We start from the raw sequence: 23,207 nt of genomic DNA on the forward strand, positions 1-23,207 counted from the left end.
TAGATGTTCACGGTGGAAACCAAAATGGAGTACAGTTAAACCCATGATCCTTATCACAGTAATACATGACCAGACCTTTGGACTAGTTTAAAATACCTTTTTTTTTTTTTTTTTTTGTTAAAGCAAGAGGGATTATCTGACACACTCCATAATGAAACAACAAATCTGAACAGACAACTGGATTTTAAGCTTAAAGACCTACAGTAAAATACTTTCCTAAGGTGACCTGACGGGAGTGGAGGAGGAGAGGATGTGCTCTGGTGGTGTAGGGAGCATTGGAATGGATTTCCAGATGAAAGACTGCAAAGAACATCATTTTTTACAGCATTTCCCAATGCCTTCATTAGCTGTCCCTTGCAGAAATAGCTGCCACCATGAAGCTGTTTTCTGTGTGAGATGAGGAGACAATAATTTGTAAGGGCAGCAGAAGACCAGAACCACCTCCATGGCTGCACTTCATCTGTGCTGGGTTATAACCTACTGCACAGTGTTCAGGGTGAGAAAAGGAGCTGCTGCTTTTTCTCTGCTAAAAAATAGTGAATTAAAATCAAGCCACAAAGCTAAAAGTGTTTTGTTGATTTTTGGTTTTTTTTTTTAAGGGAACTGTTCTAATGCATTTAGTTAGTTTTTTACATTATTTCAAGTTACCGTTGTGGTCTTGAGCATATTCTAATGTGAAATTTTACATTAAAAATGCCTTTACTTTCTTCACAAATCAGTAATGCAGCTTTTCATTGCTTAATATACTATGCTGTATACCCGTAACTGAACTAAAAAGGAGAAACAAAGCTTATAATTACCGGATACCTCTTAAAACAAACAAACAAACAAGCTATTTTGCACCTGAAACCACAACACCATGGTATGCAGTAGCAAGTAAAGGAAAAATAGACCAGAAATGTGTAAAGTACTACCCAACAGCACCAACATTTCACAAAAGTACAGGAAACCACTTTTATTTCATGCAATTTGTGCCTGTGTTCATGCTTGGTGTTTCCTTAGAAAGGGTATTTACTGGATTCCCAAAGAATACACTGTAGAGCATGTCCTGGGTGCAACTGGTGGTTGAAAAAAATCGTGGCATTACAGCAATACCACTTCCAGCTCCACTGCATGGAAAGATCCCCCCCCTCCTCCCCAGTTGCAAGAATTTGCAACTAAGTTAATAGAAAATTAATTTTCAGCAACATAACGCTTGGTATTGGCTTTGTATTGCAAAGCACCTGAGTAAAAGCAAAGCTGTGGTAAAAGCCGACCTCTCTCAGCCACTCCATTGGGAAAAATATCGATTTGGCAGCTAGGAGGGGGGGGTTGGGATAAGTGCTTCTGTGGGAAGAAAGAAGAGTAGTAATAGCCAAAGCTAATGGATGAATAACTGGAGAATATTACATGAAAAGGTTTTTTTTTGTTTTCTTCAAAGGCTTATAATCCTGCAGAAGACTGAAACTAAAATACCCCCCTACTACAGCCCTTCTTCAGAACCTGCCAATGCAATGCCTGTTTCAATTATCTACATTTTTCTCCTTAAGCCCTTGTCTTTTCCCCCATTCTTTTACAAATGTAGAATGATGTGAATCACACACATCTTTACATCACTGGAACAACCATGACAATAATTTGGGGGATATCTTTAAACACAAAAGACATTTGAGGTTTGTTGGTTTTGGTTTGGTTTTTTGTGGTTTTTTTGTTTGTTTGTTTGTTTGTTGTTTTTCAATAAGCTCTCACATGACATCAGTGCCCAAACTGAGCAAGATAGATATGTGTTGCTAAGGGCAAAATCACTTTGTAGGGTATTGGAGTTATCACAAACAGCGACAGAAACTCAGGAAGCTCATATTTTGGCTTATGGAAGAGAAATCCAAAAATACCAAGTATAGAATATCCTGCCTCTCACGTCCCAAACTCAGTCCAGCTATTCATGCACAGATTTTGTGCCTCTTACAAAGAGTTGCTATGGGTAAAGGTCCAGAAGAACTCTACTGACTTACTTCTACTCAGATATACTTTTAGGCCTACATTACATTCACCTGACTTTGTATATGGAGGCCCATGGCAAGGAACCACCAAAGGAAAATTCAGCTCATGTATGATCTGAATTGCCCTCTGCAGTTACCTCTCTCTGTCACATCTTGAGTTAAATGTAATAAGAGCCCACAGCTTTGATGTCTGTCCTCTTAAATGTTGTGAATGCCTGGGAACAGAACCAAGAACTGGTGAATAAAGTTCCAGTAAGAAAGAAATAAGAGAGGCAGTAATCAATACAGCTTGGTTATGAAGAGTTTTCTGTATAATATTTCTTTGGTTTAATATTTTTTCTTTAAAGAACATATTTCAGAAGAAGCCTATTAAAACAATCTGTGTTTGGTTTAGGTGGAAAGATGAGTAGCATTTTAAAATATATCCTTAAACTCTTTTGCCTGAGCTCTCAGTACAGAGCACTTTTATCTTTATAAGTACTTTCTTTGTTCCAACATGCATCCACTGCCTCTGTGGGTGATCTGCATTAGCTGCTAGGTGTCCCATAGGAACGGGAGTGGAGAGAGCAATGAATGCAAGTGGCTGCATCATCCCAAAAACAGAGCAACCAAAGTTGCCTGCAGCCTTCCCTTGAGCTGCCTGCTGCTCTCCAGTCCTTGCACTTCCCAAGCAGCCACTGAATACTTTCCATTTGTTTGCCACCCACCACCAGCCATATCAATTCTTTGGTCTTGCCTTTCCCTGTTTATGAGTGCTCCTTCCTCTGCTTTCCTTTTGTTTGCCTTTTCTCCATCTCAAACAATTTCTGGTTTCCTGTTACTGTTTCCTCCACCTTATGTTCCATAATTCCAAAAAGAAGTAGAAATTATAAGTATTGTGGAAATTATAAGAATTGCCTATTGTGCCTGTGCTTACACTTTTTGTTGTTGTTTTAAACTGCAGGTGAGGAAGAGAACACATGTTCTGTAATTTCCTTTTTTTCCTCTTTCTTTCCAAAGAAGTACTGAATGGGTTGGACTGCTGTTTTCACAGTCAATAAAAAAAAAAAAAACCAACCCAAAACGGGTAAAGGTATCAAGGTTATGACTGGTTTGCTGTTAGTTAAGTGAGAAAGGGATGGCAAGCATTTACCCATTCTAGCATCAAGTAGACTGGACAAAACCCACCTAGTACTTCTTAGTTACAAATTATTTTGGCAAGGAAACCTATTGTGGTTTTTATGCATATTACACACCTAAAACTACTTTTTTTTTTCCTAAAATGAGATATGCAGAGTTCAAATCTGAAGTCAAAGTTAATTGAAGAGCGAAGCTGAGGACAGTGAAAGAAATGAGCTTGGTCTAACCACACCACAGTGATTGGTATAAAGAATGACAGCAGGCTTTGGCAAGCACATGGATCTATCCACATGAGCAAAAATCAAATGGTGCTAAAAATTTAGGACAACAAAGCAGATTGCAAGGAAGCATAAAAAAACAGTGAGAACAAAAAACCATACAAATGCAATATGACTAGGGATATTTACATCACTGATGTGGCAATTTATTTTGTGACTTGCAGTCTTACTTCCCTTTCTGTAGAGTCTACAGGATGCTCCACTGTGTCTAAAACACTGACAAGACAACATCTGTCTATAGCTTATGCTAATAGAATTTAAAAAAGAAAAATCTTAAAGGATTAAGGCTTGTCACATTTATGTCGCTGACAATGAGATAGGGAACATGTCACCTTGCCCATGTAAAGCACTGCATTTGAATCCGAGATCCTTTGCTTGTCACACCACTACACCATGCACAGCAAGTCCAATATGGGACTCCAGTGCCCGGCTTTGGAGTCACCCCCATGTGCATGTGGAGACTCGAGCACTGTTGGTGCAACCCAGAGAGCGGATGAGGTGCTGCACAGGCAGGTGCTCAGTGCTTGTTGAAGGGCACTGTGTGTCTTGGCAAACAGTGGGGTTGGGGTGGTTTAGGCAGCAGCTGAAAGAAGTGGATCATGGTTTTAAACTAAGCCACTCCTGAATGCTCTCAAAGTCCTGCTCTTGGTATTGAAGTCCTTTATTTCAGTCTAGTTTCTAGACTGAGGAGACAACCCATCTGCAATGTGCCTGCTTTCTGATGGTAGGTCAGCATTAACCTGGACTTGGATGAAGTTCAGTTATGCTGCAATGAATCTTGCTAACACTGAAACACTGATATAGAGCAAAGTCAGAAGTTGCTCTGAATGTGTGCTTTCCTTCAGCTGTCAACAAGTGATAAAATAGGCTTAATTTTCTGAAATCCTTTCCTTATTTTAGTTTTACACCATCTCTTGCTTTCCCTAGCAAAATCAGACAGTCATATATTACAACTGCCTTCTTGAGAATAAAAAAAAAATAAATTAGGATTTCAAGTCTAAATGATTTGACATATTTGGCTAATTTGCTCTACCTGACCTAATTTTCAACTATATTCCTCAGTTCCTGCACTATGGCAACTTTCAGTTATAAATGTGTTTAATTTTGCTTGCTCCTAGGAGCTGGATTTTCCTCTTTCTCATTCTCTTTTTTTTTAAGCACACTTACATAGCTTTCAAGGGCACATTTTTTTTTTAAGTGAAACGCCATTTTATTTTTATTGAATCAGCTCTCTAGTTAATTTGTTTTATTACTAACAATATTGATGACTAAAGATCCCAAAGATGTATGTTTGCCGCTAACCAAAAAAACAAGCTACAGGACAAAATCATCCACTATGAGTGATTAAATTATAAGAGAACTTTCACCTCCCCTTCCCTGATGTTGTATAACCACAGAAGAGGTTTTCTTCAGCTTCAGGCAGAGCCCTCCTGCCCACAGTTCTCTCTGATGCTTCCAAATTAAAGTTTGTCACTACTCCCTCCACATTCCAGCTTCTTCCCTGACCTATCCTTCAGGGTTCTGTCATCCTCTGACTTTTATGTGGAGCAACCAGCCTTGAGCTCCCACTGCCTGTTGGAACAGACAGTCTGTTCCCACATACACACGCTTCAAGCATAGGTGGCAACAACGAGCAAGTTACTACAGTAGCACTTAATGTAAACAGCAAATGAGGCACAGTAGCAAAGCACCATCACAGACAAGAAGACCAAAAAAAACCACAAAGCTGCCAACTTTGACCATGCTTACAGCCAGCTCTTCTCTTCAGCACCTACAAAATATGCTCCAAATTGTCCTCAGGAAGAAAACTGCAACTGAGGCTCTGCTCACTCCTCTCCTCAACATTTGTGATCATTCCCAGCTGGCTGATCCCATTTTACCTGGCAAACCACTGAGCAGTTTTGCCAGGGAAAATACTAGCTACCAATATGGGCTGCAATAGGAGGAACAATGCTGGTAGTTTAGTTTTTTAAGAGCTCCTCAGCTTCCAGCTCCCATCCCAGCCCTTTACAACAGTGGTGAGGTTTGGAAGAGAGTGGAGAAGCATAAGATCTGGAGGCTCAGCCCATCAGCCTTGCAGCTCCCAGGGCAGCCCTGCTGTAATTTGCCCACCCAATTCTTGCTCGTCTTTCACCTCTGGTGTGGCCTTGGGGATTCCTCAGGACAAAAGCACCAATGGACAAATTATCAGTGGAGAGGCACAGCATTAATGAAGAGGGTAGGGGGAGAGGAGAAGACCAGTGACGGGGATCTGAGAAACAAACCTTCTTGATCCACATACCACCTCCTTTGGGTGAAGGCCTGTGGAACAGCTCATTAAGCATAGGATTTTGAGGGGAAAACTCAGAGACAGAAAAATACGGACTTTGATCTGGTAGTCTGAGTAGGACAGACTATGAGGGAGCTCTTAACAGTCATCCATCGTGATCCAAGGCAACTTTAAAATAGAGGCAGGACAAATCTTACTTCAAGTCAAGAAGTCCTGCAGAGACATGTTTAATAAGGGATAGAATCACAGCCATAGAATAGCACACTGCAACCTATTTCTCTGGTATAGATAAGATTTAAATGCCAGAGACTAATTTTCATATAAAACAGGCAGGCAGGAAACAAGGTTATGAGATAGATTAGGTCTAATCTCAATTCTCATATGTAATTCCCCTAAAGTAAAAAATGTTACCAGCAAGATCTCCCTGTACACTCATGACCAAATCCACACAGTGTTTGCTCCTGTAGAATAGCAGCTGTATGACTGGCAAGACTTTGCTAAGAACCATCATGCTGAGAAACCTGATAACTGTTTAGTTCATAAACTTCTTTAAAATAAATATTTGTTATAGCTTGATATATAAAATATATTACCTAAGACAGTTGGGTAACTAACTTTGTATAGAACATAACAAGCCTTTTTGGACGTAGGAGAGCACAGAGGTTTGGCTCAGAAACTTTTCTCTTCTTTTCTACCTGCTAGCCCTCCCATTCCCTCTGTAACCACCATGCACACAAGATGCTCAGAAGAAGAGATGAGGTTTGTTTCTTTTTCACTTGTATCTGACACAAAAAAAAGCAAGAGATGAATAATACCAAAGCCTACTGACAGACCTAAACAAGTGCCACTGCCAAAGCAATGCTGGCTTACACAGAGAAAGAGAGCTTTATGTTCACAGCAGAATGCCATGATGAGAGCAGTGCTGATAATTAGTGACTTTGTTCCCTGCTATGTTGCATGAAAATTAACTGTCTGTAATGCATCTTTGTGACGTGATTTAGACAAAGAGCTGATGAAATCTTCCTCACTTGTACCCAAAACATAGCTTTGTTCAGTTTTTTTTTATCACTGAAATGTTTTTCCAACTTAGAGTCTCAGTTATGTTACAGGATAGAATAAATGCTAGAGATGACAGCAGGTCCATCTAAAGAAGCATATGATTGGACATTTTTTACAATCAGAAGAGAAATCTGAGTAGAGACCTCTTCCAGATAGTCCTAACTCTGTAAAAAGATCAAATGTACAAAATATAATGCTTGGAAAGTTTATATTCTCTCTGAATCTCCCTTATGATGCTGAGAAAATAAAATTAATTCATATTGCTATGAAATTCTATTTTTGCCACTGGTGACATCCAAAGCTTTATTGATTAAGAAGACTACAAAATCCTCACCCTAGTCCTCATTTCCAGCATGGATGCTAACAGCCCAGTCAAGTAACACAGCAATAATCTCTCTTCCACTGAGAATACTTTTATTCACAAGGCAAAAATTGGAGTTAGACTTCTAGGTAGTGGGAAAGGCACTCGCAAAGTGAGCAAATCTATTTTTGCTCACAGAACTAATTTAATGTTTAAGTGCAACAAAAACACTAAATTAGCCATGAAGATCATGCATATCCAACGGCTTTCACCAGACATGACTGTGACCCAGGCCTCTAAATACAGAAATATATCAGTCCTAAGGAATCAACTCTGTTATTTTCTGCTTCACCAGATGATGTTTCCTTTTGACCGGTCATAGAAATATAATTTCCATTATAATAATTAAACAATTATTAAAATACTATTTATTTGAGAGTTAATATATTGTCTCTTTCAGTAATAAAATATGGAATACTCTTTTTATCTATGCTATTTAGACCTCAAAACTTAAAGGAAAAACATTCATGCTGAAAATAGATCAATGTACAGCACTAGGTCAGAAATAGCATCGCTTGATTAAAATGCCAGGAACTTGCTGTGAAACTGTACATTGATTAACAATTCACTTTTTCCTATTATCCACATATTCCATTTTCAACATCTGGCAGTGAGTGGAATACAAACCCAGATTATCTGATACTGAAGCAAATCTAGCAGCCTCAGCATATCTGTGACAGTCCATCCTTCTGGCAGACTCTAGGTACCTGTCTTTCAGAGACAGAGTGCTCTGTGTCTTGGGGCAGCACCATTTCTTACGCATGCAGGGCACAGTAGAACATCACATTGCAATCCTGGGTATTTCATGCCTGGTACTTCATGCAGTGTCCTCTTGCAGGTCTCCATGTCTCTCTCAATGAGGCATATGCACACATTTCCAAACAAATAAGCTGTGATTTCAAGTAGATATTAAATATGAAATACAGCAGACTACACTGTTGTTAAAAGAAATGGCTAACACAGCCAAAAGAAAAATTTCAGTTAAAAGTATGATGCTCTGAATAGAGATGTTAATGTTTTAACCTATTAAATCTTAACTGTTCGCATTAGCATTTAGGCTATTTATTTTGTCACAAATATCCTTCTCTTTATGCCCAAACAGGAAGGCAAGCACATGGATAAACAGTTGAAGGCTGAACTTGAACTTTACATTGTAATGGACTGACCATGTCTACTGCTGTGTACTTTTGGACAGTAATGGAAAGGATACATACCTGCAGTCGTCCCCTCCAGCACTGACCACGTATCTATCTCCACTTGTAAATCGAATATTAGTTAAGTGGGCAGAGTGACCTAAAAATCGTTTGTGTTTTGCCTGAAAAAAACCCAAACAACAACAGAATGAGACAGTCTAAATATTCTGTGCCCTCCTAAATCAAACAAGGCATGCATGTTTTTAATCTAGCTTTCTATTGAATCACATATTTATATCATTCAAAGTTATATCGGTTATCAAATGTGAAAGATCTCCTGAAGGAGAACTACCACTGAGCTGCAGTGCAGAGTGAGTTGTCACCAAATGAGAGAGCGCTTGCAAATTGGGAACAATGATCAAGCTGACACAATACCATGAAATATATCTTGTCACATGATTAACTTGTACGTTTTGCGTAAAATTCCTAACACTGAAAAAAAAAATTAATTGTAATTGTGTGAGCAGTTTACACTGTGCAGTCTCAAACCTTGAAAATTAACAGCGAAAGCAAATTAAAAAACCACTATAAATTAAAATTACAAAAACAGTGAAACAAACTGACAGTGTTAGTAAAAAATATGTAAACCCTTCATCCATGGAGATACACAGATGGGACTAAAATCACCAGCTGTCTTCCTCATCTGTCAAAAGGATCAGAGATGTGGAAACTACTAAGGGCTTTGAGATTTTCAGTATGAAGGCACTATGCTAATGCAGGTTGGCAGACAATATCAGCATATACAAGAGGTTATAGTAAGAGCTCTTGCTCAAAATGGTAGGAAAACTCTGAGGTGAAACATGCTTACAAGACTATGGAGCTAAAGTTATATTAAAAAGCTACAAATTTAGAGAAGAAGATATTTCAATCATATGTCTTCTAGAGAAACAAGACAAGACCATAATATCAACAGTACTTGTTGCTGTAAACATGCAAAAACAAGTTCTTACAAATTTTTCAGGACATGGAAAGTCAAATAGTTTGACCATGCCAAAATCATCGCCTGTTACAAGATTGATTCCCGAGTGAGAGACGCAAGCACAGTTTACATCAGCTTTTTCAGCATGCCTGGACCAGATTCCAATTACTTCATCCCCTAGAACACTGAAACAGAACAGCAAAGAGATTCTTTTGAAAACCACAGCAAAAACAATAGAGTAACAAAATAGAAAGCTGTTTGCATATTGTAACCAGTTCCATAAAAATGAAATTTTGACATTTTATTCTCACACATACATGACTTCTATAAGTTTGATTCTGTAATTAATTTTTGTATCATTCTATAATTGCTTCTGAAACTGATTCAGTGATATAATTCCCAAAATAATGTAGCCCATGGCAACACTAAGAAGCAGAAGTGAAATCAATAGTACTAATATTGTCCAGTGAGGCATTCACAAAAAAAAAAGTAAAAAAAAAAGAAAGGACAATGGAAATAGAACGTCATAGCAAAAGCATTAGATGAATAAGTTTCAGCTTTTGGAAAATAAAAAATTGTATATTCTCATTATAACTATGCTCTGTTGATTCTGTAACATTTTCATATCGATTGAAATTTTCTTTGAGTCCACTGAAGATTTAATTATTTTAAGATTCCAGAAAATTGCCTTTGCAAAGCCTTATAAAAAGGCTTTTATTCAGCTCTGCTTACCGTGTATATGCATACTTCCAAGAATGCACAGAAACAAGCATTCGTTAATAGGTGAATGATTTGGGAATTTTTCTGTGATTCTTTCCCCTCAATTCAGAGCACAGTACACTACATTCAAAAAAGCATGATTTACATCAGACACACTGAATTGGGTCAGAAAATACCAGTTTCTTGTTTTTGTATCAAAGAGGTGACAAAAACTTATTACCCAAAGAAAAAACAGAAATCTAGAAAATGAGTCTTTCAGAGCCCTTTAAATGCTTACAGTTTTAGTTATGTCTTGCAGCAAAGTCAGGACCATTATTGTTTAAAGTGGTTCATATGTGGAAAACTTTCAGGTATTTATTCTAAATTTTTGTCTGAGGGTGATAATTAGAGGACGATTACTGCAAGCAGGCAAAGGAGACTGAAATAAGGCACAAAAAAATCAGATTTGCATAAATAGAAAACAAATTATTTAAATTTTAATTAAAAATAAAATATGGTATCATTCTTCATGTAATATCTTGAAAGAAATATAATAATTTCAATGCATTTAAAAGTACTTTTGCATGCCTTTTAATATGCAAATGTTAATAGCAACTTTATTATACAGTTACGATTAGTCTAATACTATAAATAAACTTGAATTACCCCAGCTGTGTATTGCCTTTTCAGGTTTTGATATGTACTTTCATCACTATTTTGAAGCAAATAGTGCAGTATTCCAGATAATTTGCACAGTGCAATGAAAAAACTACTGAGGTTGCAAGAGTTGCACCAAAGGAGCTAGAGATAGCCAGAGAGTAGAAAGGCACTTGGTGAGAGACCAGTTTTTATCAGATGTCCTCACTGGTCAGACAGTTCATGTCTGATGAGGGAATCTGCTCTGTACTGCCTTTTGCTGCACTGCTGATCTGTTGCCAGAGCAGATGGGTGTGTTGAAAGAAAATATCTGACTGAATGAAGGGATGAAATACGCTTTTAAACAGTAGGTGTTTCTCCTGGGAGTTACAAGTGTTTTAGCAGGTGCAAATATGTGAATCATTTACCTTGTCCAAGTAGCCCATGTTATTCTGTCAATCACAGCTTGGTCCACAAGCTGTTTTCCTGAAGGCACTTCATACACTTGCCTTTTGTAAGACCCCGTAGAGACCTTTGAGATGACCACAGAGAATTTAGAATAGATTAACTTGTTTCAAAAGATGAAAGTATAAATCTAAAGGGCTTTGAAAAGCATTTTCTTGAAAGTTATCTCTTACTCCATAAAGTAACTTAGCCATTAAGAAAACTTGGTCAATGAATTGAAAATTCTCAAAAATCCATACAGGCATAAAGCAACAGTGAGAAAGCATAAGAAATCTTAACATTTAATTCTCTAATTAATAAAAAACAATTGAAACATCTCACATTCTGCACATACTAATTCTCTCTATATATTGTGTGCTAGTGTTTGTGTATATTCAAATAAGGCAAAATAAATTCCTATCTTTAAAACTGATGCAAAAGCATTCCTCTCAGCCTGTAAATGTTGATTTGATGATGAGAGAAGCTTATTTTTCCTCTCAGATGTAAAATATAGAAAACAAACTATACAGAATTTATTTTGATTTTTAAAATTTTCTTGAGCCGTCCTATGGTTGGGAGTTGCAACACCACGATTTTGGTGCCGCTCCACAAAGGCTACCACTAAAATGACTTGTAATGCCATCGTTGGCATTACCCTGGTCAGAGTGTAATGGTCAGAGTCCAGGGCCCTGCCTGGGCCTGCACAATGACAGACTGTACTCTTTCCTCTTTTAAGACGGTCCATCATTTTTCATTTCTATGCTTATTTCTTATATTTAATCTCCAGGAATACTACTCAAAATTGAAGGCATCCACTTATCACTACAACAAAGTAACAGTCTAGTGACAGCAACATATTACCAACATTTAGTTACAAAACTTAGAAGTAGTCAAAGGAGAACACCTGCAGAGTATCTGTCATGAGTATGTTTTTCATTCAGTACCTTGAACAATTAATGACTGATACCTGGAGATAAGAGCTATCGGCAGAGAAGTCCATCTGGATCACAAAACTTGGGATATCTTTGCAATAGCTGATTCGATTTAGTGTGGGACCCAAAGTCAGATCATAAAAGTCCACTGCATTCTCACTGGAACCGACCGCTAAGTATCGAGAATCTGGGCTAAACCTGAACAGATAAAAGGGTTTTATCAACACAGGTTGGCACTTACAACAGATTCTAACCTTTGAGAAGCATGGGTAAATTTGCTATCCAGAACTAGAGAGAGGCAGAGTTTTTAGTCTGCTAAACACAATAACTTTTTAAATGAAATTTTCAGGGAATGCATATCCAGTCAAAGGTGACAATAATTTTGGTACAGATGACACATATAAGTGAACTGGGAACATCTCTTGAATACTTGTGTTCATTACCTGATGTCATCTCAATGGTCCAACAACTTGTGACATGCCCCTGACGACTTTGACTCTCCAATACTAAACTTACAAGGTTACAAGCTAGAAAAATTAAATGGTGTAAATGAAGAAAAGCCAGAGCTTCTATTTGAAATGTACTGAAAAGATGTGAAATCAGACCTTCTGTCTTCACACAGTGGGTTTTTTCCTCCAGTTTTCCTTTCTAGTCTTCAGTAGCTTCCTGAGCTGAAAAAATTCCTCACAGCCCCTTCTGTGTTACTAGGGAAGTTTCTTTATTTCTAATCTCTCTGAAACATACCTTTGGACAGCTTTCTGATTCCAACTACTCCCTAACTCCTGCAAGGTCCCTGTTTGCTCATATTTCTCTCTCATCTCACTTATCTCTCCAAAAGTTTTCCTTAGCTGATCATGACCAATTTATCTCAGAGAAGAAACGTCTTGTCCTCCACTCAAGAAATAGGCAAATTTTACTTCTAACTCCTTTCTAACAGACACAACAAAGAGCAAACTGACAGACAGGCATTTCCATTATCTCTCACAATCCAGTCTTCATCTCTAAATTTCTGATCTCATTTTACCTCCCACACATCATCTCTTACCTTGAGTGTGCCAAACACACCACACAGCTCAGTGTCATTGGCAAAAGTGCTGAGGGTGCACTCAATACTACTGTCCACACTGCCAACAAAGATGTTAAACAACAACAGCCCCAATTCCAGACACCAAGGAACACCACACATCACTGGTGCCCATTCCATCAGTCTTTTTGACTGATAGCTCTCTCTTATCTTCATGTACCTCCTCCTTCCTTTTTATGCCTGGTATCAGAGTAATCACAAAAACTCCACAATTCTCTCATTGATTTCAGCTCTCTGAAATATCATTGCAATGCTCCTCAGAACACAAAACAGTATTTTTAAAACTCAAAATATTAGAGATTTCTAGCATACTGCAATAGGCAAAGGGATTATATTTTCTGACCTGATATCTTGAATCGCTGATCTTCTGTCCCTTTTTTTCCCCCAAATTTTTAGAGAGGTCACAAGCAAGATAATAAATTCTCCATTTTTCATGCCAATAGCTACCATATCACCTTCTGGGCTGTAACAAACAGTACGAGCTGCATGTCCTAAGCTGACTTTGTTTAGCATCTTCTGTGAAGAAATAAAATCCCAAAATAGTAACTGTTATTATTTGTCCATATTTTAAAAGCACCTTACACTAATAGTTTGTTAACATGATAACAGTATCAGATGGATTATTCTCAGTATACATTAAAAACCAAGTTTCAAGTCTGCAACACCACTAAACAACTACCTACCTTTTCAACAATATCCCAGAGTCTTACTGTGCCATCTTCTGCAGCAGAAAGGAAAAAATCTCTGGATGGATGTGTGGCTAGGCCCCAGATTGGTCCATCCATATGACCATTAATTAGAATGTTACATGCAGCATTTTTCTCTCCAACTTCAATTATTTCAGCATTTCTTGTCCCAACGAGAATTTTCCCCTTGAACAATAGTGAAGGAATTATCTCTGATGTAATATATTTACCACTCATTATGAACAGTAATAAAGTTATAATCTAGAGCTATAGTTCTGTCAAGAAAGTTTGCTTAAATTGAGTTGTTAAATAATCAAAGTTATTTTATTTTTTAAACTCCTCTGATTTATTGAAGTACAAAGCTGTATAGAAATCATGATGCTAGTTGAGTTATTGCTTGTAATATGATACTTGATATTTGATATCCAAAGTGTGAAAATAGAAAAGAAATAATTAATTAGTCTTTAATAAAAATATATATGAATGTTATCCTAACTAAGACTGAGATCTCACAAAGTAGATGTTCTTCCGCTGCAATATCCATTGTAGACACCTTCTAACTTAACCTTTAATTTCAAATAGTAATTATAAGAGAAAGCAGAAGTCATTTATCCGATATTTACAGAACAACCTACAAATTATAAGCTTTATTTTACAGACAGGAGGCTTTCTTTACCTTGCCTCTACAAACAGAGCGAACACAGTCTGTCATTTGTCCTGTCTCTAGTCTGAAGGCACGACATCTTTTTAGCTCTTGATCCCATAGCTTAACTGCTCCGCCTTCCTTTGAACTACGAAGACATCAGGAACAACCATGAGTATAATGGCTGGCACAAAAAAGACAATTAATATATGAAAGAACTATGTTATTTAATGTAATATATTGCAAATGAGGCATTTTTAATTTGTTTTTACTGAACTGCTGATGTTAATATACTGAGCCTCCTAGCTAAGCAAGGCATACTGATTCCATGTTCTTACTGTACTATTTTGCAGAACAAGTTGAAAGATGGATGGTGCTAAGCTTAGTCTAAATGAGCAGCCCTGAGGGAATTTGTCTAGTTATAAGAACAGTTAAGTATGTGAACAAACTGCCATCCCAATAAAAAGACAGGCAGAGATTATCAATATGTAATTGAGGAAAACAGGAAAGATATGTATTTTACTTCTGTGAAATAAATGACAAAAGATTTTTACTTTTGTGAAAATTTCACTATTTTCACTGTTGTGAAATAAATGACAAAGATACAGCAGAAAAAACACACATTAATTGCACAAGACACCCAACTAATAAGTATTAATTATGAAAACACTAAGTATTCCCACCCACTTGCAAAAAAAACGGTATTTCAGTAAAGAACACATTCAAATAAAAAAGTTTCTGAAAAGGAGATAATATTTATTGAATCAGTTATAAATCTGGCATTTCCACTTGAGCTGGAACATGTCTTATGTGTCTTCGCAGAGAAAAAAATCTCCCCTAACAGACACAAAATACAATGTTCCACAATATTGGCTGCCTGTGTTACAACTTTGATTACTGAATGAACCCTGAAAAAGAATTGCAGAAAGTTTAATTAGAATGACTGGTTTTGTACTATTATTATTAAAAGAACTCTAATGAATTATAAATTTATACTCCTTACAATAGAATATTCTTTGTTTCCCACTAGCACTGTTCTGACATATGATTGGTCATCATACTCAGCAAAAGGATTTTACCAAAACAGGCAGGTGAACTGCAACTAAGAATGCCTAGGTAGAAGCAAGCATGCAATCTTCCTGTATGAGAATCTTTTTGCATTCTGTCAATACTTCATTTTCCCACAGGAGATGAACTCTTGATTCTTACTGGTTTTCATAACTATTTCTTTCAGGTCAAATACTAAAAATTAGGAGTCTCTGAAGCTAAGCAGTAGAGAGAACATCCTCTAAATAAATTTACAACAATATTTACAAATACTAGAAGAAAGTATTTCAAACAAAGGAATAAGTAAGATTTCACCTGTGTCTGAAAAGATAGTAAGTGGCCTGTATCCTGCAAAATGGGGCACTATCATGTCATCAGATGGACCATATTACAGCTGAAGAATTTTTTTCTTTTAACATTAGCAAGGCACTAAAAAGAATTAAAATGCTTGAGGAGATAATTTGTTTACAGTCCCAGAAAAAAAATGATCTTGTTGCACCTTAGATTTGAGAGAAGACAGTTTGCCTCTGCCATCATAACTAAGCGTGTCTTTCCTTTGAAAGAAGTTGTTCATTATGCTATAAAATTTATCACTCATTTATTTAATCAGAATTGTGTAAATTACTGGAGTTAACAACCTCAGTACCTCTTCAGAAAAAAAAGTAACCCACAAGGACTAGTTAACTTCTTAGTGCTTAAAGTTAAATGGGGGTTGGAGCTAGACAATATTTAAGGTCCCTTTCAATCCTAACCATTCGATGATTCTAAATTTCAAACTAAATGTTTTTGCCTTCTCTCAGAAATAATCCTCTGATAAATACTGCTGAACCATTTAGTAACATAAGGTGATTTCAAGGCTGCTTTTGCTTATAATAGTTCAGTCTTTTTCAGCTTAAGGAGGTAGAACTGTATTATCTCTTCGATAATTGTGTATTTGTACTAGGAAAAACATTACCTGATTGATGTAATGCAGTATAATTGATAATGCATTATTACTAATAACCGATTCACATAATTTATTTTACACTTGCCTATTATTTTTAAGCAAAATAGTGTAAAGTCAGCATAAAGGGCCTGAAGAAGCTTCACATATGCTTCAGAAAAATGACTTACGTAGAAATTAATTTATGAAGAACTACTTGTACAGCATTTAGATTCTGATTCATGCCCCTTGGCTTTAGGTAATTAAGCATGGCACCCTTGTCAGGGGTTGGAGTTTTACAGGATCCTAGCAACTCTAAGCTTTCTCTTATAATCAATGGGAAAAAATAGGTAGTTGGAGCTCATGTGGGGTTACCTGCACTTTGGATGTGGTGGCTACTATTTTTCCTAATACCTGGTCAGGGATCCAAAAGGGACTACTCTTCTAGCTCTGATGTCTCAGCTGCCTAGTGTTAGATGGGACGAATCCAAACCATTTTCAAAGAGTGCATGCAGGAAAAAAAAAGAGGAAGGAAGACTCACGGCCTTTCTTTGCCTCCTGTAACAATCAAACCATCTCTTAATGTGGTGTACATTGTGAAAACAGGTCCGTTGTGAGCTTTGGCCACAATTCGTATCAACACATGATCTTTCCAAACACAAACATCTCCACTGATAGTACCCGTAAATGTCAAGTTATTCTGAAAAGGGGAAAAATAAACTCATCATCTGATTCTGAGCAAGGCAGGAAGAAAAACATTCAGAAATAAAGATCATCACCATTTGCATTTAGGCTAAATTGCTTTTATTTGCTGCTGTAGAAGAGGAAACTGTAGAAGGAGCAATAAGAACCTCTAGAGGCAAAACAGTGAGGTACTATATTCCTTCTTGAAGTCTGAAACATGCTTTCTTGTAGCTAATAGACTCTGCACTGCAAGAAGAAATGCAATGACTTAACCTTCAGCCATGTGGTTATCTGTACTTTCAGCCTATCAAGTGCGCAACATGTAGTAAAACAGTAGAAAATCACAGTAAGTATTGACATTTCACACAAACAGGCAATTTTCATCCCCTTGCTATGTACATTACACTTGCAGTAATTTTTGTGGTTAGGTGAAGATACTCACTGGATTACAGTATCCATTATTTTAAGAAGAAAAGAGTTTAACTTAAAACTAAAATCTGCCTGTTCTTCTTTACTTCTGCTTCCTGTTCTTGAAAGGTAACAAAAATAATTTTAATTGCAATTTATTAGGATACACTTAAAACCAAGAGGAATCCGTTATTGAGCAAAACTGTTTTAGAAACTTACATGAACAATCCTCAAATTCAGCATCATATGTAGTACTACAGAGTATCATTATGCATGTACAGATGTGGCATGAACACTTTCCTTAACTGAAGTGGGTTGATGTTCTACATCCTTTTTTTAAAGGAGAGTGTGTGTGTGTATCTAATAAAATAAAAGAGTATTGGAAAGGAACTTGAGAGCAGATCCTTGAGAGAGACTGTCCTCACAGCATATCTGTTAGGCCATTTCCAGCTTCTGTTTAGGGACATGTGAACTAGCTCCTTCTGAGACCAAACCAAGAGCACTCCCAGAACTGCTCCCTACATGAAATACGGAGAACACACTGGGTTTGGCTTTATTCAGTTTGCAGAGTATTTCACAAAACCCCTGCAAATTCTGCATCCTCAAACAACATCATACCAAACCCAAGGCCATTTAGCATACAGCCTGATTCTCACTCCAAGAATCTGTCTCTCTATAAGAAAGTTTACAGAGGTTTCCTAAACCCTTTACTAATGCCTGGACTGTGCATCAGTAACAGTTATTATTTGAAAAATATCTTGTTTCTTTGTAAGTCTCTCTTTTAAATCAGACAGACACCCCTCTGGAAAAGAGACAGCATCATGAAAAAATGAAACCACAGGCCAGTTACAGTTTCAAAAAGCACAATCGATGGCATAAATTCAGTCTGGACTAAACAGGTAGATCACCAAACAGGACAGTAATGCATGCAAGGAAAGCAAAGCACCACTTCCCAAAAGAAATCTGTGGTTTTCTGTCCAGCTGAAGAGATGAGGGCTGCCCATACAGAACAACTCCTGAAACAGTAGTGCCATGGAACTTAGCAACAAGGCCTGCACATTTCAAAAACACCCCAAAGCAAAACAAAACCCTACTGTGGTTGTCTAACAGTGTCTAACAGTCACAGACGCTAACGAATGCCCCAGGGCAACGCAGCTCTCTGATCACCCATGAGCAGCAATACATACAGATTATAATAAAATCACCTCTGGGTGGGTATAAAATTAGCCTCATTTCTACTGTTTGGTTCCTGCAGTCTAGACTCAGTTTTGTTTTACCTGGATTAAATACCAAGCAGTGTATTATCAGTCCAAAGCACCTATATTTGTTTCTCTTGAAAATATACAAATCCATAATCTTCTTTTCTTTTCTGTTCTAAAGAAAGCTGGTATTAGTTCTAATTAGTAGGCAAGTATTAGAAATGCTAAACTGAGTTTAATAAAACACTGACATACTCATTAGCAGGTTAGAAAAGTCTCACTGAACTGAATAAAGGCAGAAGGATAAAAACATTTTTGTCTGTATGCATTTTCAAGTAGCTTGTTGAAGTACATACCGCTCCAAAAGCTACAGATAGCATTGTCTGCATGCGGGCATCTTCTATGGAGCTCAGCAGCCCTTTTTTACTGAGAAGAGCTCTTCCAGCCAGTGTCCAGAACCTCACATGTTTTACTCCCACAGAAACAAACTGGGTATCTGAATCTGGTCTGAATTCTGCTACAAATATACGCTGGTTATGTCCAGCTCGGCTGGCAATTTTGGCACCTGGCAGAAAGAAAATGAACATTTTTAACTAGCTGAGAAAAATACACATTTCCAGTTAAAAAATGTTAAAATCATTTTAAGCCATATGAAGATTCCTCAATCAGGATCCTTAGCTGCCATTTTAAATCTGTATCAACTCTTAAGAATGAGCACAGGCATGTTCTGACTGAAAAGGTAGTGAATGCTGCATGGGCTTTTACCACACACCCTTCATCCTACCTAAGATTGCATAAACATACACCCGACATTGTGTCCATCTCTAAAGCATCATTAGATGTCACACGACAAGCTGTGAGAGATCATTTTCTATTAACTTGATAGCTGATCTTTAAACTTCTGAGTGTTACTAGTTGATCAACAGAAATCCTCAAAGAGAGAAGAAGTAAATCCCTAAGACCAGAGAATCAGATTCATAATCTGGGCATGGCTTTGTCAGACAGAAAGAAGATGAGAAAGGAGCTCACCAAATCGCTTTAGCCTGAATCCTGAACACAGATCAAAGCCGATCTGAAAACATGTAGTATAGTTTAAGATACCAATTACGTAAGATGCATAGAGGAGCTGCACTGGCACCACATTTCTGCAATTTGCAATTTTGGGGAATAATTTTATAGCAACCTAGTCAGTAATCAGACTTTAGAGAAGAATAAGAACAGAGAAGAATGAAATAATAATGATAATAAAAAAGAATGAAAACTACATTTTTCTTTAATTATTCTGGCTGGAAATCAGTGAACTATCTTGATCTTTACATAGTAATTTCAAAGGATATATATTTAGCAGTTACTAGAATGGGTAAATACATTTATTTAGCTCTTGTTGTACAGAGCATAGTGCACAGCATTTATTATAATAATTTTTGATCTTCTGATATTTTAATGTTACAATTGCTCCTGACTCAAGCCAACATACCTCTAAAAATATAAACACATTCTATAAAAACAATCACTTTCCTACCTTCCTGCCACTTCCAAATGGTAATGGTATGTTCAGGATCCAGCCCTACGGACAGTAGCAGTTTGCCAGTGGCACTGAAACTGACTGAGCAAACGCCCTTTGAATGGTAGCACCGCAGTACTGACAGTGTCTGTTTGTTCATTGCATCCCACACATGGATAGAAGGAGCTGTAGCTACACAAATATAAAAACATATCATTGGTATACATTTTGAAAATGTCTTATAACTTGCTTATAAACTAAACAGTTAATATTTTTTAGTAAGACAAATAAAATTGTTGTGATCAGGCAAGGAAAAAAAGAAAGAAAAGAAAGGAGATTTTGGCCTCCTTTGGAAACCAATTTACGGTAAACAGGATCACTAGGTAGAACAAACAAGTTGGCCTCATTATATTACCAGAGATGAAAACTTTGCTTAACATGTTATGGGACTTGTGAAGCACAGAAGAAGCTCTGACAGCCAGCTGTCTTCTCCTGTTTTTCTCCTAGTAAAACTTAGATCAGCATGCTAACTCAAAAAACTTCATAAATATTGAGCAACTTATCAAGAATGTAATTTCTATGTGGGTCTTTCGGACAACTGATAGCCTACAGAGAAATTGAGTGAAAGGCCAAAATCTTCTTTCTACAAAATGGCCATCTGTCTGAAATGCATGCCCTCTTAGGAGTGTGTCAGCTGAATTATCATTCTGCTTACTCATGTACAAGAATTAGGGTATTTAGTTTGCATTGTTTGGACTGCAAGCTCTTTGCAGTAAAAACCGTCTTTCCATGTTACTAATGTATGTGACTATTTCTACCATAATGACAGCTAGTTTTTTCCCAAATATAATGCCTTCTCAAAAAACCTTGCAATCCGCACACAGTTTGCAAAACTCTGAACAGTATCTAGGGCATTTCCAGGACAGTAAGATTATAAAAATTCTTTACTTCTGATCTCTAATAAATTTGACTGCAGAGTCTGGAGGTCATAGGTTCTTGTCATAGACACAGATTCACATAAACTAAATTCTATTTCAGCTTCAACCTTTGTGTTTTTAATCAGCTAAATGTAGGCCCTGGAAGGCACGCCTGTGATGGGAAACAGTAAGCACAGGGACCTAGGCAAAATTTTAGCCCCATGAAACTCAGTTCTTGAGCATAATCCCATATCTGTTCCAAACCAGTCTTTAGAAAAATCTTCCTAATTTCTTTTCTTTCCCATTGGAATTTCCCCTCATGGTAGCAATATGGTGTTACCATTACCTCTTGAAAGGTACTACAGCGTAGTATGGACATGCCATTAAAACAGAAAGGGCAGGGGTTAACAAGAACTGGCACATCCCAAAATTTTCAGCAAACTCCTTGCTGTCCTTATGGGAAGCTGAGGGAAGAGAAAGCTTTATTATGGCTCTGAACTGTTTTTTTCTCTTCAGCACTCCCCTTGGTAAAACTCTGTATTGTCCTTGACCTCTGCACCTACGCTATAACCTTGGCCAAAATTTTCCTTCTGGGTGGCAGACAGAAAATTTTACCTAGATTTCCTGAATAAGAACTGACAAAATCTTTCAGAGCAAGATTTGCAGGAGAGAGGACATGGACTCCGGGGTCCTCCTACTTGATGGACTTCTTCTGAATGTCTCTGTCCTGACACTGCATCCTGCTTTGGAGTACTTGCATAGGAGAGATTTTCTAAGATGTCAGCTACTTCTGGGAGCAGTTAGATAAAGTTACCTTTATCTAAAAAGCTTTTAGATTTTTTAGATAAAGCTTTATCTAAAAAATATCTTCAGTAAGGTGGAGCAAATCTACACCAAGTTATTAGGCTGGAATGGCAAACTGAGTTTCCTATTACAAACATTACTGCTTCAAGAACCCCTGCATCACTACAGACAACTGAAAACTGGAACTAGAAAAGCAAAAGTTTTTGGTAAGAAAGTTGCCAAATAGCCATGGATAAATTTTAAGTGAAACTATTCAACTTTTAAACGAAGGCAGGCAGCAGCTTGGATTCCAGACTAATGGTTCCACAAAGAAGAAAAAAGTAAGAGTGCTTGTTTCAAGCAATGACAACAGAATTTAGTTATATATACAAGCTCAAACTGAAGTTGCAGTAGGAAGAAGGTAAGTGAGACAGAGAAAGTGTCCAGGCACCATATGCAGGACTAAAGATGTTCTTTCATGTAAATAGCCATATAATCACTGATTTTTTTTATACAGTTTAAAAGTGTGGGAAAAGGTACCTATATTCTTCCTCCCATCCTTAGAGCAAGCACAATTTGGCATATTTAAAAGAAGTCAACACACAATAAAGATGTCATTGTACATCTGTTCTTCACAGAACAAGCTTTAGGTCCACATGAAGATTATTATAGTTTCTAGTACACATGAACACACATTTATGCGTCTCTGAAGATTCTTCACAAGACGATTATGGCTGCTCAACAATGAACTCATTCACACATGATGGTGATGAATTTTTAAGATTGCAGTTGAAAAAACAACATGTTAATAAAAAATAGCTCAGTCAAGACTGTCAAACTGTCAAAGACCCAAAATGATACAGGAAAAAATTAAGCTGACATCATAACAACATTTTGGATCAGTGGAAGTAACTGCATGACAATTCTACACAAATGTGAAAGGTGATTGGTTTTTTCACTCAGTCACCTAGGCCTCCTCAATGGAATTTAATTTAAAAATGCATATTAAAATTATACTCAATTGAATGTCTAAAGCAAACACTAATTGTCAGCCCCAACACGTCTGCAAAACCTGCAAGCATACACAGGAATGCTACAGTAGCAGTATGTATTAGAACTCACTAAGCAGCAAGAAGGGAATATGCAACTACAAAAGTAGTTTTTAAGTGTGTTCTAACATTTCTATTGTTTCTATATTTAAAGTTTGCTGAGTTGTTGTGGTTAATATTCAGTTCTGACAGTAATATGACTGATACAGGGTTTTAATAAACTAAAAATGAATTCACATCACTTATGATTCTATAAAGCTGCAGACGGGTACCACTAGATAGGCTAACTAGACCTGAAGATGTTAAAATTTTATTTCCCTTACCTGACATATCTGCTGAGTCTCCTGTAATGGAAAAGCAGCAGAAAGATAATTAGACCAGAAATAAGGTAAG

General features: G+C 37.1%; 1 protein-coding gene across 4 annotated transcripts in view; it reads right to left on the reverse strand.

Annotated features, from left to right (window-relative positions):
- Positions 1-97: 97 nt before the first annotated feature.
- Positions 98-23,207, reverse strand: part of EML5 (EMAP like 5) — a 113,650-nt gene continuing 90,540 nt past the window's right edge. For 2 of the 4 annotated variants that reach the window (XM_027673228.1, XM_027673215.1), the window contains 12 exons: positions 23,138-23,158; positions 20,084-20,257; positions 18,918-19,126; positions 16,813-16,970; positions 14,335-14,449; positions 13,656-13,844; positions 13,316-13,488; positions 11,924-12,086; positions 10,941-11,044; positions 9,209-9,362; positions 8,280-8,380; positions 98-7,955 (listed from right to left, as the gene is read on the reverse strand). In XM_027673228.1, coding sequence (XP_027529029.1) covers positions 7,919-7,955; positions 8,280-8,380; positions 9,209-9,362; positions 10,941-11,044; positions 11,924-12,086; positions 13,316-13,488; positions 13,656-13,844; positions 14,335-14,449; positions 16,813-16,970; positions 18,918-19,126; positions 20,084-20,257; positions 23,138-23,158 — 1,598 coding nt within the window. In that variant the 3' untranslated portion in view covers positions 98-7,918. The remainder of the gene's footprint in view (positions 7,956-8,279; positions 8,381-9,208; positions 9,363-10,940; positions 11,045-11,923; positions 12,087-13,315; positions 13,489-13,655; positions 13,845-14,334; positions 14,450-16,812; positions 16,971-18,917; positions 19,127-20,083; positions 20,258-23,137; positions 23,159-23,207) is intronic. The other 2 variants (XM_027673236.1, XM_027673221.1) reach the window with 1 other exon arrangement.

This window comes from Neopelma chrysocephalum, unplaced genomic scaffold (genome assembly GCF_003984885.1).
Source record: "Neopelma chrysocephalum unplaced genomic scaffold, ASM398488v2 Primary Assembly neopelma1_24, whole genome shotgun sequence".
Lineage (NCBI taxonomy): Eukaryota > Metazoa > Chordata > Aves > Passeriformes > Pipridae > Neopelma > Neopelma chrysocephalum.